Genomic DNA, 20362 nt, shown 5'->3' with positions numbered 1-20362 from the left:
GGTGAACTTGTGGTGGGGTTAATTTTCACCACATGGGTATCAGTTTGAAGCAATTGTTGAGGGCCGGATGCAAGGACAGATGTCCGAAGGATGGGCGATGGCAAAAGCTTATCCTGAGCAATACATGCTCATGTGAGCTAAAAAGGGATAAGTGGATGGATTAAATAACAAACAAAAAATGTGCAGAATATGTATTTTCTGGCACTGTTTGCCAAATAGTGGCCATTCTTTGCCAGGATTGAATTTTCTTCACTTAAAATCAAACAAAACCACTGGAGTAGAGGGTTTGGGAAAAATGAAATGTACTGAAAATCTAAAACTATATTTTCTCTGGCCTTACAAGTGGTCATACTGATTGTATAATACTAACCTGGTAGTTGAAAACAGCATGCCACCCACATTAAGAGTCACCCATTTATCTTGATTACACTGGGAAACACCTACACTCATATCACGTCTCTTGCTGTGGAATGAGGTGGAGCTTGACTCCGCTCGAGCTTGAAATTTTGATAAAACATTATTAATAGAATATTAAGTAATATTAAAAATATATTATAATTATAGTGTTTCCGCTAGATGTTTTAATGCATTAAACAAGTCACATTGTCTAGATGTCAAGCAATTAAATGCTAATTGTGAATTATTTTAAACTATCATGAACTAATAAAGGTCAACTGAGTAATTTTTTCAACATGGTTGCACAGTGACACAGCCACACACATCCTGTTTTATTTACCTCTGGCTGCTGATTTGTCACTGACATTGGATGCCGTTGAGGCAGTTTTAAGATTATGACCATTCAAAGTTTGAGGATATAGTGTGTTATGACCATGACCTTTGACTCTATGACCTCAAAATCCATAGGAGTCATCAGCTGGTCACCAAAAATCTAAATGTCAAGTTTGAGGGCCATGGGTGCAGGCATTGACAAGTTATCACACAGACAAGCTTTTTTCGTAAAACTGTAACCTTGACCTTTGACCCGATGACCCCTAAAATCATAAGGGGTCTTCTACAGGTCAGACACAACACCAAGTCAAGTTTGAGGGCCATGGGTGCAGGCATTGTCGAATTATCACTTGAAACATTTTCGCATTCAAGGTCACTGTGAACTTGACCTTTGACCCAATGACTCCTAAAATCAATAAGTGTCATCTCCTGGTCAGGCCCTACCTTCATGTCAAGTTTGATGACAATAGGTCCTGGAATTGTCATGTTTGCTTTCAAGGTCACTGTGACCTTGACCCCTAAAATCAATAGGGGTCATCTACTGGTCAGGCCCAACCTCCGAGTCAAGTTTGAGGGCCATGGGTGCAGGCATTGTTGAGTTATCATTCGGACAACCTTTTATCGTTCAAAGTGACTGTGACCTTGACCTTTGGCCCATTGACCCCTTAAATAAATAGGGGCCATCTACTGGTCAGGCCCAACCTCTGAGTCAAGTTTGATGGCAATGGGTGCAGGCATTGTCGAGTTATCACTCGGACAACCTTTTACCATTCAAGGTACATGTGACCTTGACCTTTGGCCCAATGACCCCCAAAAACAATAGTGGTCATCTAATGGTCAGGCCCAACCTCCAAGTCAAGTTTGAGGGACATGGGTGCAGGCATTGTCGAGTTATCACATGGACAACCGTTTACCATTCAAGGTCACTGTGACCTTGACCTTTGACCCAATGACCCCCAAAATCAATAGGGGTCATCTACTGGTCAGGCCCAACCTCCAAGTCAAGTTTGAGGGCCATGGGTGCAGGCATTGTGGAGTTATCACTCGAACAACCTTTTACCATTCAAGGTCACTGTGACCTTGACCTTTGACCCGATGAGCCCAAAAAACAATAGGGGTCAGCTACTCGTCAGGCCCAACCTTCATGTCAAGTTTGAGGGCCATGGGTGCAGGCATTGTCGAGTTATCACATGGACAACTTTTTACCACTCAAGGTCATTGTGACATTGACCTTTGGCCCGATGACCCCCAAATACAATAGGGGTCATCTACTGGTCAGGCCCAACCTTCAATTCAACAAGAGATGTTTGTCAAACATTATGACCCCTCTGAGCGCCATGTTGTCAGGATTATATGGACAATTGAATGAAATATGCATGGACCGAAATGACAGCTGATTTGTTGCCGTTAAGGCAGTTTTAAGATTATGACCATTAAAGTGTGAGGATAGAGTGTGTTATGACCATGACCTTTGACTCTATTAACTCAAAATCCAGAGTCATCAGCTAGTCACCAGAAACCTAAATGTCAAGTTTGAGGGCCATGGGTGCAGGCATTGTCAAGTTATCACTCAGACAACCTTTTATCATTCAAGGTCACTGTGACCTTGACGTTTGGCCCAATGACCGTAAAATCAATAGGGACCATCTTCTGGCCAGGCCCAACCTCCAAGTCAAGTTTGAGGGCCATGGGTGCAGGCATTGCCGAGTTATCACTCGGATAACCTTTTACTATTCCAGGTCACTGTGACCTTGACCTTTGGCCCAATGACCCCTAAAAACCATAGGGGTTATCTCCTGGTCAGGCCAATTCTCCAAGTCAAGTTTGAGGCCCATGGGTGCAGGCATTGTCGAGTTATCACTCAGACAACCTTTTACCATTCAAGGTACATGTGACCTTGGCCTTTGGTCCAATGACCCCCAAAACCCATAGGGGTTATCTCCTGGTCAGGCCAATTCTCCAAGTCAAGTTTGAGGCCCATGGGTGCAGGCATTGTCGAGTTATCACTCGGACAACCTTTTACCATTCAAGGTACATGTGACCTTGGCCTTTGGTCCAATGACCCCCAAAAACATAAGGGGTCATGTACTGGTCGGGCCCAATCTCCAAGTCAAGTTTGAGGGCCATGGGTGCAGGCATTGTCAAGTTATCACACGGAAAACCTCTAACCATTCAAGGTGACTGTGACCTTGACCTTTGGCCAGATGACCCCAAGAAACAATTGGGGTCATGTACTGGACAGGCCCAATCTCCATGTCAAGTTTGAGGGCCATGGGTGCAGGCATTGTCAAGTTATCACACGGAAAACCTCTAACCATTCAAGGTGACTGTGACCTTGACCTTTGGCCAGATGACCCCAAAAAACAATAGGGGTCATGTACTTGTCAGGCCCAATCTCCAAGTCAAGTTTGGGGGCCATGGGTGCAGGCATTGTCAAGTTATCACACGGAAAACCTCTAACCATTCAAGGTGACTGTGACCTTGACCTTTGGCCCGATGACCCCCAAAAACAATAAGGGTCTTCTACTGGTCAGGCCCAACCTCCAATTCAATTATGAGGGCCATGGGTGCAGGCATTGTGGAGTTATCACTCGGACAACCTTTTACCATTCAAGGTCACTGTGACCTTGACCTTTGGCCCGATGACCCCCAAAAACAATAGGGGTCATCTACTGGTCAGGCCCAACCTTCAATTCAATGATGCGGGCCATGGGTGCAGGCATTGTTGAGTTATCACTCGGACAACCTTTTACCATTCAAGGTCACTGTGAACTTGACCTTTGACCCGATGAGCCCCAAAAACAATAGAGGTCAGCTACTGGTCAGGCCCAACCTCCAAGTCAAGTTTGAGGGCCATGGGTGCAGGCATTGTCACGTCATCACTCGGACAACCTTTTATCATTCAAGGTCACTGTGACCTTGACCTTCGGCCTGATGACCCCCAAAAACAATAGGGGTCATCTACTGCTCAGGCCCAATTTCCATGTCAAGTTTGAGGGCCATGGGTGCAGGCATTGTCGAGTTATCACTCGGACAAGCTTTAAAATTATTTTAACATTAAAGGTCACTGTGACCTTGACCTTTGACCTGATGACCCCCAAAATCAATAGGGGTCATCTACTGGTCAGGCCCAACCTTCATGTGAAGTTTGATGCCCATACGTCCAGGAATTGTTGAGTTATCACTCGGACAAGCTTTGGTCTACCGACGGACCGACCGACATACTGACATGCCTGTGCAAAGCAATATACCCCTCTTCTTCGAAGGGGGGCATAATTATGAGGGCCAAGGGTGCAGGCATTGTCGAGTTATCACTCGGACAATCTTTTACAATTCAAGGTCACTGTGACCTTGACCTTTGAGCTGATGAGCCCCAAAAACAATAGGGGTCAGCTACTGGTCAAGCCCAACCATCAAGTCAAGTTTGAGGGCCATGGGTGCAGGCATTGTCGAGTTATCACATGGACAACCTTTTACAATTCAAGGTCACTGTGACCTTGACCTTTGGCCCGATGACCCCCAAATACAATAGGGGTCATCTGCTGGTCAGGCCTAACCTTCAATTCAATTATGAGGGCCAAGGGTGCAGGCATTGTTGAGTTATCACTCGGACAACCTTTTACCATTCAAGGTCACTGTGACCTTGACCTTTAGCCCGATGACCCCCCAAAACAATAGGGGTCATCTACTGGTCAGGCCCAACCTTCATGTCAAGTTTGATGACCATACGTCCAGGAATTGTTGAGTTATCCCTCGGACAAGCTTTGGTCTACCGAAGGACCGACCGACATACCGACATGCCTGTGCAAAGCAATATACCCCTCTTCTTCGAAGGGGTCATAATAAATTAAAAGCGGATTGATTTGCCCCCCTTATAAGCAAATAAGTAGTTTTGTTCAGAAACATACTTTAGTACAGACGTATAGATGTTTCGCCTTTGAACGATCTTTCAAAATTTCCAAGTTCAACTGTTGGTGATGTATTCCACAGAGTTTGATCCAGCGATTGCATTTTTCTAAATGACTTGCTGGTTTCGAAAATGGAACAAATTACACGCCGATCTGGCTACCTTGTATCCAAATTACAAGTGTCATATAACAACACCTTTATACCATAATACTTAAAAAGGCGAGGAAATGCCAATGCATGTATATGACAAAATCTGGTCAGTTTGACGGACAAAATAGCGCATAACAATATGGCTTATCAGCGCTGTATTCTGATTGGCTGATAGCACCTGTCAATCAAATCCTGTCGTAAGGTCAATTACTCCAAAATATTCTGCACCCAGACTTATGGTTCTTGTGTACTGTACTTCTCCGAAATGAGATCTATCGTAAATGACTGGGTATTAGACACACTTTTTTCCTTCAGAGTTTGATGTAAATAATGATTTTTGAAGTATTTATGGCAAAAAAGGGCCGTAACTCCTAAATGACTAAAGCGATTTCCATGACTATCGAACTTGATCAAGATATTATGGTCACAAACATGTGTTTAAAGTTTGGTGAGGATTGGACAAACAGTTTTCAAGAATTAGATCGAAAACAATCTTCGGGACGTATTTTTCAAGTCTTTTTTTGCAAATAAAGGGCCGTAACTCCTAAATGACAAAAGCGATTTCCATGGCTATCGAACTTGATCAAGATATTATGGTCACAATCATGTATGTAAAGTTTGGTGAGGATTGGACACATACTTTTCAAGAATTAGATTGGAAACATATATTTTTGAAGTATTTTTGGCAAAAAAGGGCCGTAACTCCTAAATGACTAAAGCGATTTCCATGACTATCGAACTTGATCAAGATATTATGGTCACAAACATGTGTTTAAAGTTTGGTGAGGATTGGACAAACGGTTTTCAAGAATTAGATCGGAAACAATCTTCGGGACGTACGTACGTACGTTCGTACGGACAGACGTACGTACGGACAAGGGCAACCCTATATGCCGCCACTTTGTGGGGGCATAAAAATGCCTGCGTCTTATTAACCAGTAACAAGCTCTTGAACTTTTTTTCTGAGGTCGATTTCAGGCCGAGCGTTTGATAAGATTTATGTAGAAAGGGATGTTACTCGCGTCATATCGATCGAGTATATACGGGTTAAAACGGCAGTTGAAGATCAGGATAAGGTATGTCCTAAGACGTTTATAATTTTTTTTAAATGTTGTACGATTAAAATTATCAAATATTATTTTGAATATAACAATAATTAAACATGCATATAAAGAAGCAAAGATGTGCACTGTCAAAATATTTTTTGTCAGTTGTACAATAAGGTGTGAAAAACTCGCACTGCCTTACAAACTGTTGCGATAATGGTCTTGTTTTTTCGCACTTTGCCACGTTCTTTATTCTTTTCTGCAGGTGTCGACATTTTGAGAACAAACCCGTACAATATAAGGATTTTGCATTACTAAACTTTTCATTCTCGACAGGTTATCATTTAAGATATACTTTCAGAAAGAAATCTTACAAATTGTCATAAAAGCTGGGAGTATTATTTTATTGGTACCTGATAAAAGGTACTTTTCAGTGCCATCCAGCTACAAATTTTAAATTGTTTGTTATGTTTTATATAACATGAAACGAATAAACAATGAAACATATTTTGCTTTGTTTTAGTATTGTATGGTTTTAAAAATAACCATTGCCATTTTCACGAAAAAAAAAAGTAATTTCAAAACATAACAGGGGTTAAAAAGATATGGAGTGAACACGAAAAATGGTCATATTAACTAAATATGACCTTTGATCTGTATGTGTGACCTTGACATTGAAACCCAGATTATTGAAATATGCACTCTGCACATTGTTTTAATATGGTGAACATTTGTGGCGATTTTTTCCAAAATCCTTCAAGAGGTTCAAGACATTTGGAGCTATGCACTCATAATGTACATTGTTTCAATATGGTGAACATTTGAGGCAAGTTATTTAAAAATCCTTAAATGAGTTCAAGAGATATGGAGTGGACACAAATTGTAAACATATGACCTTTGACCTCTTAAGTTTGACCATTCCTTTGATCCAATCTACCTGTAACATGCACGCTGCAGCACCTTAATATGGTGGTGAGTAATTTCAAAATCCATTGAGGTGATCACAAGATTTGTAGCTGACGCGAATAATAGTCATATTAAATTCATAAGACCTTTGATCTCTATGTGTAACCTTGACCCCAGCTGGTTGAAACATGCGCTCTTTACATGGTCTTAATATGGTTAAGAATTAAGGTGAGTTGTTTTAAAGCTGCACTCTCACAAATTGAATGTTTTGGCACATTTTATTTTTTTTGTCTTGGAACGAGCCAATTTTTGCGAAAATCCATGGAAACCAGTTACATAAGACTGCTGACAAAAATTAGATCGCAGACTTTTATATATTATGTTCAAATATTGATGTTTTATGCATTTTTCTCAAACCGTTAGTAACGGTTTAAGCCATAAAACATTAATTTTCGAACGAAAATATGAAAATCTGCGATCTGATCTTTTGTCATTAATCTTTCAATCATTGGGTTGCAGATTTTTGCGCAAAAAATTGATCTTTAAATCCAAGACAAAAAATAAAAAAAGTTGTAAAAATGGTAAATCTGTGAGAGTGCAGCTTTAAAATCCTTCAAGAGGTTTAAAACATATGGAGCAGACACAAAAAATAGTCATATGACCTTTGACCTCTAAGTGTGACTTTGACCTTGCAAAAACTTGCTGTAACATGCACTTGATCTACACATCATCTCAATATGGTGGACATTTGTGGCGGGTTAAAAAATTATAAAGCGGACACTATTTGTGATGGACAGACTGACGCATGGACAGACAACTCGAGCAATAATAATATGTCTCCCCATTTATGATGGGAGACATATTAAATAAATACCTAGAGTTGAACAATAAGCAGATAATTAATTGTCATGTTTATTATGACATGGTGTTTGGTTACGTTATATAAAATAGAGGTGGATCTCTGAATTTATAACATACTCAATTTATCAAGGCATCAACTGTACTAATTTCAACTTTTGACCTTGTGTGACCTTCCTTTGAAATACAGACCTGAGTGAACCTTCATAGCATTTTTTTTAAATTCTTATTATGCATGGTCAAAATGCTGCCTGGACAAGGTTTAATCTGAACAGAGGGACGCACACACACAAAATCTGCAACACGTCTCCTCCTCATGTTTTTTGAAAGTCCTATATATAATGCATGGTCAAGATACAGCATGGACAAGTGTCAGTGCGGATGGACATGAAATTTAACCACTAAGTTAAAGTGTGACCTTGACGTTTTAGGTACAGACCTTGCAGGTCTTGTGCATGACAAGCCACCTCATCATGAAGTGATTGACGGACGCACTTACATAAGCTTGCACATACATTAAACCACCATTTTGAAAGATATGCTGAGCCAACCGCAAGCAGGCTCGACAAAATAAACTGCACCAAGAGTAATGGTTCTTGTTCACTGCACTTCTCCTATCCGTGAATGAAGGTTAAAGTAATTACCTCAAAGTCTTTTCAATGCTCTGGACAAAAAAAAAGTATAAAAATTAACAAAAGGCAATAACTAAAAAATACTACAGTCAGAGATATGGTTCCTGCATGTGCAATTCACTTCACCTCACTTAGAGCTGTCCTAAAAGACATTTCAATTCAAGCTCCAGACAAGATTGCCTGGACACACACACACTTACCATTACTATATCTCATTCGACTTGGCTTTAAACAGTATTTATTTTTTTATAACAAATAAACATTTACAACATACACATATGATATATAAAATTGAGCAGAAAGCCATTGGCTTGTATAAAACCTCTTTTCTAAATTCTTTTCTCAATTCAACTTTCGGCGGAGGGATAACAAGAGCTGTCACAGTAAGTGGCGAATGGCTGTCAAGTGCCATCCAGTTCAACGGATTTGGCAATTACTAATATGCCAGCATTCAGGTAGAGCTATCATAAACAATAAGTTTATGACGTCCCGCATGATGGTTGACATCAAGTGTGCAGGAGTGATGCAGTAAGAGCTTTTGCCATCGGCCTTGCACCTGACATGTTGTCTTTATGATTGTACTGAACACATGTGCAAAGTAATCTTAAAATATGTTTTACCTACCTGTTTATAACCCAGAAATTTTCAATGAAATAATTGGCTACATGCAATAACAAATAAAGTGGATATATTAATTAGGAAACTTTTAATAATCTAGTGAATAAAATTTTAACATTCAATAAACAAAATTAGCTATATAATTTTAGAATAGTTACCTTTAAATGGCTCCCCACTAGATATGTAAACTATATCATCATCTCTGAAACGAAGATCAAATTACACTTCATGTTAGTGACCAGTCAAAACATAAAAATGTACAAAACCTAGTAGTGCTTTCAGTTTGAAAATGATTGAAAATGTTTGTATTTCTCTGGTGTTTAACAAGAGAATACCGAAATTCAGGTTTTTGATTTGAATTTAAATTTTAACTCAGAAACGCCATCAAATAACTAACTCCATTTGTTCAAACAGTGGATCAAGTGGTGTATAACTCAATAAGGCCAGAGTTTTTTAATTTTTTCGTTTTACAGAAGTGCCGTACCTAAATATTGCAAAACCCAAATAAGAAAAAGATTCAAATTCCTAACTGCAGGGATGTGATTGAGCTGGCAGCTGGAGGGCTGAAACATTTTCGGCCATGGGTTTATGGGGCGCTCTTGGGGTCAAAAGCGCACTGCTGTAGAATAAAAATGGCTTTTTAGAAGCTCTTTTGAGGGCTCTCTCGACTTTAAATTTGAAGTGAACTTGAATATCAACTTAAACAACTGTAAGCAACCAAATAAAAAAAATTCAGTTGGGGGGGGGGGGCTATTAGATCCGCGGAATTCCGCGAATCCGCAGACAAATCACATCCCTGTAACTTTATTTTTATTTTTTCCGCCGCCTGTTTTTTGATCTCCGATAGAAAATAAAATCTAGTGTTTTTTAACCTATTGCTAATTTCACAACAACAAAAAATTATCATGCACAATTTCCAAGATGGCGGAAGCTGGCGCCTCTGGTTACACACCACCATTGTTATTCCCTATAAAATTCAATGTAAAATTATAATTTTTAGACAACATTTGAAGGCATTTCGAGCGAATGCAGGCTATGATAACCATATATATTCTTAAAGTACAAGCTTAAATTACCTTTTAAGCCAATAAAACAGGGAGGTCAAGTTATTCCTAAGAAAAATCGCTCCACTTGAATAACAAACTCTAAAAATTGCACAGTCCGCCATGACAGTTCTTCCAAAATGACCTTTCAACTATAGGGCAGCGGTTTATGCTTTAATCTCTACTCTAAATGATAAATCAACCAAGAATAGATACTTAAGGTACAAAAGTTTCAGGAATAATGATATTTTTGATTTACAGTGTATTGAGCATGTGAAAACATGTCTATCAATCATAAGAACATTTTTTTTTTATTGAGAATTTTCCACACAACGGAAGTACATATGAAGTAATGGTGACGTCATTCCTTCTTACCTATGATGTTAACTGAAATATGTTTCATTGTTTTGTGATATCACATGCATATTATATGTCATGATGAAAATAAAACTTGAAACTTGCTTATTATCATCATCTAAGCGCTTGTAAGGAAAATGGCCGCCTTTTACGAAATTTTAAAGTGGATTTAGTTTGAAGACTGTTGTTCATAAAATCAGTGCGTTTGTCATTTTGTGATGTTTCGAACGGGATTGTATTTTCTTTATACCAAAGCATAAAATCTCTTAAATATTTCAGTGTGTAGACCTGTTTACACGGGGATACACTGAGAATTCTGATTTGCTGTACAGGTTCCGACTACAGAAAAAGTCGAGAATGTGACATTGGATTTGGCTTGTTTGTCTAAAGACAATTAAGTTATACCAACATATCGCATACCATTTTAATGGGCATTGGCTCCTCTTTTTATGTCACCCATTTTAAAATGGATTGTTTGTATGTTGATTAAGAAACTAAAAAAATGGACTCTACTGTGAAATCTGGTAAGGTTGAGTTACATACCTTGTTTCTTTTCTTGTATATCAAAGACATTAAATTTGTTCAGATGTGTTGTTTATCTCAATATATGTACCCAAAATGATATTAATCAACATTTTAGACACAAACAATACATTGTGCCAGATGCATTATGTTCTGCCAGTGCAGTTTCAGTGACTATAAAAAGCACAACAAAAGTATATATGACCATATTAAAATCATGCATATATAATAATTTATGTGTAATTTTACTAATTTTTAATTAAAAGTGCAGTGTTAAATACTGTGGAGTTACAGTTGAAGAATATATTTACATAGGTGTGAATCAGTTGACTTGTAGCGTTTAGGGAGTAAAATGAATATCCAAAATTAATGTTGAAATAAGTTCCTTAAACATGCATTATGCACCAGTCAATTGTAACCACGGCCCCCAGGTCCGGGTGTATAAAGGGGATAACGAGAGAAATGAGCCGTTATTTACCTTCCAGGTGGCCCCGCAGTGCTGAGTGAATGCGGTGGTTTTGTTTTTGCGCCGAAAATAGTGGGAAATGGGCCTTACCTCAGGGTGCAGGGGAATTTGGGGTGGATTTGACCAGTAGACTGTAGTCTGTCTCTACGCAGGACAGGGTTTTACCAAGGATTGGCTGGACTGAAAGTCAAAGTCTCCGCTATTCTCAAGACCTGGGTGGGGGGCTGGTTACAATTGACTGGTGCATTATTGTGGCTACTCGTGAAAATGACATCTTGTTTTGACTTTATTATACAGATCTATTATACAACAGGCAGTATGGAGTATGAAACAAGTGTGCACAACTTCAAAACATTAATTCTTTATATGTTTCCGAAAAAAAGAAAAAAATACAAAAAATCCATCTTATTTTTATTTATTTTTCTCGACGCTCATTTTTCGACATCTTTTTCTTAATTTCATTCCCTCCTCCTGGTGCTTATTTTTGAAAAATTTCCCTTAAAACGAAAAATAAAAAACTGGCCTTATTACAAACCTAGAGTTGCTTTTTAAAGTGACATCATAAAATAAAAATGTCTGGCAATGTTTTCTTAATGATGTTTTAGACTTATCCAAATATGGTAGGACTATGTATTGATACAACTTTACTCAAAGGCAAAAGTAAGTATACAGTTTTAAAATGTGTTGTTGTTTTTTTAATTATTATAAATTTCATCAGCTTTCATCATGGATACACAAGTGTAAACTAGTCCTCCAATAAATCCCAGTATATTACAAATCACGTTTACTTATCCGATTTTGGTTTGCACAATCATGCAAAGGGGACTTTTTGCTTAGTCTCATTGAACATGACCATTACTTGGATTATTGCGTTACTTTACTGCATGTGTAGTCTCTGTTGAAGGGCAGATAATATTCCAGTGTTAAAATTGCATTTTCTGAAATGGCAAAACTTTCCCAGGCTGAATGAAACCGCGCTTTTGGTATGCTACAGACAGGTTCCTCTAAACGCCTTGTTTCAAGGCTCTTGAACTGTACGAACCGCACAATTTACAATATGTGGAATAAATTTTGTCAGTATGGTAATGTTCGAGCACAACCCCAGGTCAGGATGACCGAAAGTCACGACACAGCCACAGGACCAGTACATTCTCTTATCACATGCATGCGACCGCTTTCAGGTTGCGTCTGCAACAGCAAGGCAAACACTTGGCACCCATAACAGGCCTGTCAGCGGAAGGGCTGTACAGTGTCACCTTAGAAACATTGGACTTAGAGCCAGACATCCTTACAAGGGTGACATCAGTGACACGTAGGCACCGCCAGAATTGCTTGACATCGGCCTGAAATCATAGGAGCTGGTCCCGCGTCAACTGGAGCTACGTTCTTTTCTCCGATGAAAGTAAGTTAAATGTCAGGCAGCAGGCCACGTGTGTTCAGGAGAGGCGAACGTTACGCACAATGTTGTGATTTGAGAGCTCATGGTCTACATCATCTCCAGCAGAATAACGCAAAGCCTCATGTTGCAGGAGTGTGTATGGAATTCTTATGTCGCAAGCTGTTAAACGTCATGGATAGGCCATCACTGAGCCTGAATTTCAATCCCATTGAACATGTATGGGACAAGCTTGGACGACGTGTACAGTCGCGCCCGGTGGAACCAGCCATCGTCAGCAAGCTTGAGGCTGCTCTTCTGGAGGAGTGGCAGGGACTTTCGCAGAACGTCGTTCAACGTGTGATTCTTTCAATGAGTCAGCTTTGTGTTGCAGTGATCAATGCGCAAGATGGCCACAATAGATACTGAGCTCAGCTGAATAACTGACCATATGCTTTGCGGGAATTTTCAGTTTGATCCCCATGTCATTTACCTGGTAACCACGCCTCCACAAAAGAATGTGTCCATTATTTGTTCTTTTGCATGTTTTGTTAACATGTTCATGTAATTTTTGTTATGATTTGATATTCATAATATCACAATAGAATGAATTTAAATAAGAATTAAAGGCTGATGTATACTTAATTTTGCCTTTCAGAGTATATATTAGGGATGCAAACGAATGGCATAATTGATATTCGAATATTCCGCAATTCTTTCGATCGAATATTCGATAATACCAAAATTGAATATTTAAGAAATGTAGTAAACTACTATTATATAGTATTCGTTACAGTTGTAACCGGGCTTTTGTCATAGCCGGTACACACGACGGATGCTATTATGGTAAATTCCTGGTTGAATGTTGTGATGCACCAACGGATGGTCGTTCTGTAGGACTAGCAGCCTCGTTCTGGGATTGATCTCTACTAAACATAACTATGGAAAAACTGAACCTACTCGGGAATTAGTTCAATAATAAAACAAAAATCACCCTGAAGTTTGTCTCATCTGTTGTACAACAATGTCCTAAAACGATATTCTATACAGTTACATTTCAAAACACCAACATTATATTGAAACATGGAAAGCAGTTTAGAGCACATAACTAGTACATGTCATTCATATCATTATGGCGATTTGAGATATATCACACAACTTAATTGGCAGCCATGACATCACTATAGTACCTGATTCCGTATTTCCTTTATTGGCATGTTCATTCAAATTTACCGAAAATAATTGAAACTTGTTTGATTTCACTCAAGCCCAATAGCCAGTTTTCGTATGTCACTTGTTGACATATGACGCGTGTATAGTGTAATCACGTTCAAGCCTTTGGCATTAGGGATCAATCGTTTTTAAAACAAGACAAGTTAATTTAAACAACAACACAGTTGTTTGCAAATGGTGTTTTTTTAATCAAACGAAAAACATTGAATATTCGAATACCTATTTGACATTCGAATATCAAACGTTCAATCGAAAAATTGAATATTCGTTTGCATCCCTAGTATATATATAATATTGGTACGACTTTTTGTGGTACCACTTTCTACTGGAACGAGTTTGTGTTGGTACAATTTTGTATCAGTACAACTTTGTATTGGTATGACTTTGCAGTGGTACAACTTTGTTTCAAAACAACTCTGTAGATCTAGGACTTTGTATTGGTAAAATTATGTAGTTTTAAAACCTTGCATTTAAGTACAATTCATATATTCGTATAATGGCCTATAATTGGAAAGTAAACAATATGTGTTTATTGATTTGGGTAACAAAAAAAAAAGATAAATACATCTGGAAAGACACATTTGATGACCAACCTTTGAAATTATGAGCTGTAGCCCACGTGGGAATAACAAACGCACGCCATTTAGACAGGCACGTACTTAAAAGTACAACGAGTTAGCTGACAATATAGAAACAGAAGAGAGTTGCTGACCATATAAACAAAGACAGAAAAAAATAAGTTTTGAAATTGAAGATTTTTCAAGACTTATTTTGTTTATTTTATATACTTTTTATAGTGTACATATAGATGGATGTTTGTGTATTTTCTTGAAAATGGCATTTCATTGAAATGAATTGAGTTATATTTTTTGCTGGTTTGGTGTAAATATGAGAAAATATCACGGATTTAATAACCTTTTTAGGTGTTTCATTTACAGTTGTTCGAAAGCAATTATTTTAATTTTGATCATTTTAATTATAAGAAAATATTTCTCTTGGATATGTTGTTCCTTCGAAGTTGTTCTGTGAATTACAAGGCAAACATAGGCAAACTCTTGCTGATGAGTAAAGTTTGATTAGTATATATTTCATTTTATTGGTTGGGAATAGCACAAGCAATCACCCTTTTTTTATATTTTCATGTTCTATTATTAAATCCCACACATTTACGGGGAGAAAGGCTTCGTGGAATTTGGTATTAAGCTGTTTCAATAATTCACCAGCCGTTGCATATTATCTATTTATCGTTCCTCCCGGGTGATAATCCATTTTTTTATGTAAATGATGTATATATCATTTTAAAATACTATTTGAAATTTTAACAGTGGCCCTAAAAAGGATTGTTTTCAATTTAATAATTAGTATAGTCTTTGTTTATGCCAACATCTAATTACCAAACGGAAACTGTTTTAATGTATCTTTTAAATTAACCCTGAATGATCAACCAATTTCTATTTATTTCTCTGGTTAATAAATCTCATATTGTAAGATCAAATTATGGAGTCTTATGCTGGGATTGGTTGCATCCTAGTTTGCCTGGTTACACCGCGACATTAAGTTTATTGTCAATAAATTATTAATTTGTCATTTACCATCATGCTTCAATACACCTGGGGCGGCCCCTGTGGTTGGTTTCCACGGGGACTCTTAGATTCACTATGCTACATATCAGCACTTTATTAATACACACATGATCATGAATCATAATGGTGAAAACCCGTATAAAACCCTGTTCATGCAGCGCTATCAGCGCTTTGATTAATAGAGTGAACGCATGGCAGATAAGTTTTTACCAAATTTTTCTTCTATGATTGATTTACACTGGCATTCAATTTAAGATTTAGTCAAAATTAATGTAAAAAGTGCCATTTGTTTGCTATTGGATATCTATAAACGAGTGGCAGGTGTCATGAAGTTTAAGAAAGGATACTGCTTAATAAGTCGGATCAACCAAAATGGTGGGACCAAACTGGCAACCAGTTGAAACAAACTATACAGGATTATTGTGCAGTTTTAGGCATACTAATGATGAGTTTGATTTTAGTATGTAAGAAGAAGCAAGTTCATCTCTTAAGACCATATGTTAAGAAAGAAACAATTTGAATATCAAAAGCATCCACGTCAGGTGTTGATAGATAATAGTAGAAACCCAAAATTATTTTGGTCAACATTAGGCCACACCAAATTAATGTTTAGTTCCTCGGATTTTTGCCAAAAATAATTGGAGCGAAAAAAAAAAAATTAAAAAATGTTTTGTCAGTTTTCATAAAAACCGAAGCGCGCGAAGAGGGAAAAATATATTTCTCCTTATATTCAATACAAGAAAGACCATTGATGCAAAGCATCAAAGGGCGCCGTTTAATAGTTTATGCATTTGTTATATGTTGAAAAACAAGGAATGTCAAGGCCAACAAGCATATTATGGTGCATTGAACCGCATCCATGAAATTCTCAAAATATTTGTAGTATTCTGCTTGACAACTTAGGCAAAAGCATTGAAATTGAAGAGTTTTAAGTTGAACATTGCATTAGGGGTGGGGTACATTAATGAACACGAAAGAATTAGGTTGGTTGTGCACTGTACTTTTTGTCATTGCCACCTACCCATATACCAAGTTTTATTTCAATACCATAAGTAGTTTTAAAGTAATGCTCTGGTCAAGAAAAAGCGGCAAAGGGCAATAATTATGTAATTAGCTTAAAAAGAGCTATAGTCATTGTCCACTGCACTTCCTCTCGTTGTGCTAAATACCATTGAATGATGTTTAATGAAATTCCAAAAAAGTAGTTTTCTAGTTATGCTCCGGACAGGAAAAGATACAAAGGGAATAATAACTCTTGCAATACGCTGAAATAGAGTTATTGTTCATGTACACTGCAGTTCTAATCATATAGGGGGAGGGGGGGGGGGTGGGGGGGGGGGGGGGGGGGGGGCAACGTCACCATGCTGGAATGACAACTTGTAGGGAAGAAAAAGTTACCTCATTCATCATAAGGAAGTGATATGAAATAACAATTTAACAATTTTTGTAGTACTTTAATAAACATTATCATTTCGTCTGAAAGTTGCAAACATAAATAGAACATAATTATTGAACTACAATATATAAAAAGTGAACATTGTTTACTAGATGAAATGCATTTATAACATAACATGCCTTGTTTTTAGCTGTTTAATAATACTAAAATGTAATGTAAAATTGCATAAAAATCTGGTCAATGGAGTTATTATGTTAACTTCTTCATTTACATAGTAAAGAAGAGTTGAAAATGGATGTTTTTAGTTGATATTAACACAAAAACAGCATGTGTCTTATTGGACAATGGCAATTTTTTTAAATATGATAAAAATAACGCATTTAAACTGAATATGTATCAGACTATGTATGAAAGAAATAATACTGTTTCTATTTTTCACAAAGGTTTTGAAATACAACAATGCACATATATAAGCATAAATAGGCCAAATATGCAAAAATATAATAGTAAACAATGTGTGAAAGTGATACTGAACACTTAAAATAATTTCTTTGTGCATTAAATGAATATATACCAGAAAAGCAATACTAAATCAAGTCCAAAATGTATAATAACATGAAGAACACCCCTTTATGAATATCTTCATAACAAATCAGAGTACATGTAAACAATAATCATTTATATCATTAGTATCAAATGTGTCTAGTTTAAAGTGTGTTTTCATTTGCATTAAATTACATATATACCAGAAAAGCAATTATAAAAATCCTTAAATGTATAAGAAACTGAAGACAATAAAGAATAACACCCATTTATGAATAACTCTAAAACAAATCAGAGGTCACCTAAACAAAAATCATTCATATAATTAGTAACAAATGTGTCTAGTTTTTGTGTGTCTGTTCATTATCTTTAAATGAGCATCTTTAAAGTGAAACTCTTATTTGAAATCAATACATATAATTGTATTTATAACACACATCAAATTGAATGATAAAACAATAACTACTTACTAAATAATGCATTTACTGAAATATTGTTTACTGATAACAAGCTTGTGACCCTGTTTATAATAGCAGAAAGCATGACAAATATTAAATGATTGGTGATTGCTAAAAGATTTACTATGGTCTACTATAGTATCACAAGGCAGAAATACCATGTTTTATGTTCATTCTTTTTAGCAAATTGAACTCAAGATCCTTCATTAGAAACATTGTTGTTGACATATATCAACCCTTAAAAAAAATCAAAACAATAATACAATAATATTAATTGTGATAAGTCTTATATGGGAGTAAGAGTGCATCTTTAAAAATAGTGTGTGTTTTTTTCACTTAAATAGGTAACAATTCAATTTGACAAATGAGACAAAAGTTAGGAAATAGAAGTAGTAATTGTACATATACAAAACAACAACAAAAATTGACAAAGCTCAATATAACAGGAAATCTATATGAAAACACAAATCCTTAAAGGCCATAATTATTTAAACTGAATTAAGGTATAAGTAATACACACTTTTATAAAGCTTTTACCAACAACATTATCATGGAACACTATGGGACTTTTATCCAAATTTTGAAGATTTTTTTTACCGTGAATTAAAAATACTTTGTCTATATTTGATTTTGTTTTCCACATTATCAGAGATTATGAAATAAACACAACAGTTTCTGGTAAAATAAACTTCAGTTAACAGAAAAATTAAGTTCAACCTAACATATTATTGATACACATGGAAAAAAATCATTTTTATTGATCTTGTGAGTCTTCGGAACAGAGCAGTATTTCGATGATTGAAAATATATAGCAGTTTTATAAATTCATAAAAAATAGTTAATAATAAGACAACCTGCTGAAATCATTTTAAATATTTTCTATGATGTCTAATGAACAATTAAAAAGACAATTTATGATAGTTTACCGTTCAGTTTTGAAGAAAATATACATAATGTCATGTAACTATACATTTTTATAACTAATAAAATGCTTAAAAATCAACCTTTTTCTTGTAAAAATTGATAAAGCTTAATTGGACTTATTCATAAATGTAATCATTCAAATAAATGAATTTTACTTATGATACTAACTCAGAATTCAGATTTAAAAACAATGAATGTACTTTTAAATGAATATATATATGTAAAGAAAGAAGAACACTAAGTAGGCAAATCCCCTCCAAAAATGTCAGAGTGAAAGATCTCAGCTAATGTCTTTTTAATATTATAACATGTAAACAGTCTCTGTTGGTAATCGATGTCTATTTGTTTTATTTAGTCAATGGTATTCTAACATTTAGAATTTTTCACAATAATTCTTCACTCTTCAACATTTGAAGTTTGGTTTGTTCCCATGCGTTTGTACTTGTGTGCACAGATGATAATTACCGGTACTCAATGCTGAGTCAATGCTGATTTGGTTTTCATGCCCCTTCAGGTTCTTTACCCATCTAGAATGTTTAGTGCTGTAAAAGAAAAAAAAGTACTTTCTAACTAATTTGTATAGATAATAATACTGTCATACATATATACAAAATAAAATATAAACAGTTTAATATTTCTCAACATTATTTAAAAACAACAACAATAAGCTGATACATTCATGTATATAATATAAAGAAAATTACTAAATTTATCAATAAAATTCATCATCACCACAACCATCACCACCTTCACCACTGGATTATTGAATACAGTGAGTTTATAAAACAACAAACACCAACTCAAATATGTTTTATATGAAATACTCACATCATCTCCATCAGATGTGACTGCCTTGTGGATAGACATGGATCTCAATGATCCAACAAAGTATTTAATGCAGGCTGGAATTCTTCATATAATAGTAATATTCAGTCATTTTCCTGCCTGAAAGAAATTAGACTTCTGATTATCAACCAACAGAAACTACAACCGTAAAATACAAATGCACATGTATTAATTATACATTCTACACTAATATCCGTTTTAGCCAAGAGTAAGGGTTGGTAGGCACAAATGTGTAGTTGTTGTGCATATGGTTGATAATGATTCACAACAGTATGGCGTTCAACAAGACCTACACCAAGCAAATGAATGTCGCTTGTGTCCAAGCTTTCGTGGCTTCCAGCCCGAAACCATACATCATCTTTTAATACAGGTTTATTTTGAAAATATGCAGTTTGTAAACAAATAATGGGTATTTTTAAGTCTAATATTTTTCTAAGATAAAACAATCAAATAAAAGATTACATACTCATATCATATACATAAATGATGTACATAAGTACATTAAAAAATATGTAACATGTACATAATGCACCAGTCAATTGTAACCACGGCCCCCCAGGTCTGGGGATATGCCGGGGAAATGGGCTGTGTTTTTACCTTTCAGGTGGCCTCGCAGTGCCGGGTGAATGCGGTGGTTTTGTCTTTTAGCAGGGAAAATGCCTTACCTATAGGCTCTCTGGGGTACGGGGGCATATGGCGAGGATTTGACCATCAGTTTGTCCCCGCAGGACGAGGATTTTACCCGGGGTTAGCTGGACCGAAAGTCAA

At 36.4% G+C, this 20362-nt stretch overlaps 1 protein-coding gene across 1 annotated transcript in view; it reads right to left on the bottom strand.

Annotated features, from left to right (window-relative positions):
• LOC128211652 (BTB/POZ domain-containing protein KCTD9-like) overlaps positions 1-20362 on the bottom strand; it is a 148580-nt gene that overhangs the window by 100302 nt on the left and 27916 nt on the right. The window contains exons 3-4 of the mRNA XM_052916661.1: positions 9007-9050; positions 371-497 (exon numbers count right to left, since the gene is read on the bottom strand). Of these exons, the coding sequence (XP_052772621.1) occupies positions 371-497; positions 9007-9050 (171 nt within the window). The remainder of the gene's footprint in view (positions 1-370; positions 498-9006; positions 9051-20362) is intronic.

The sequence above is a fragment of the Mya arenaria genome, chromosome 12, assembly GCF_026914265.1.
Source record: "Mya arenaria isolate MELC-2E11 chromosome 12, ASM2691426v1".
NCBI classification, from domain to species: Eukaryota; Metazoa; Mollusca; class Bivalvia; order Myida; family Myidae; genus Mya; species Mya arenaria.
Note: the sequence above shows the minus strand (reverse complement) of the source record. Positions and strands in the feature narration are given on the sequence as shown.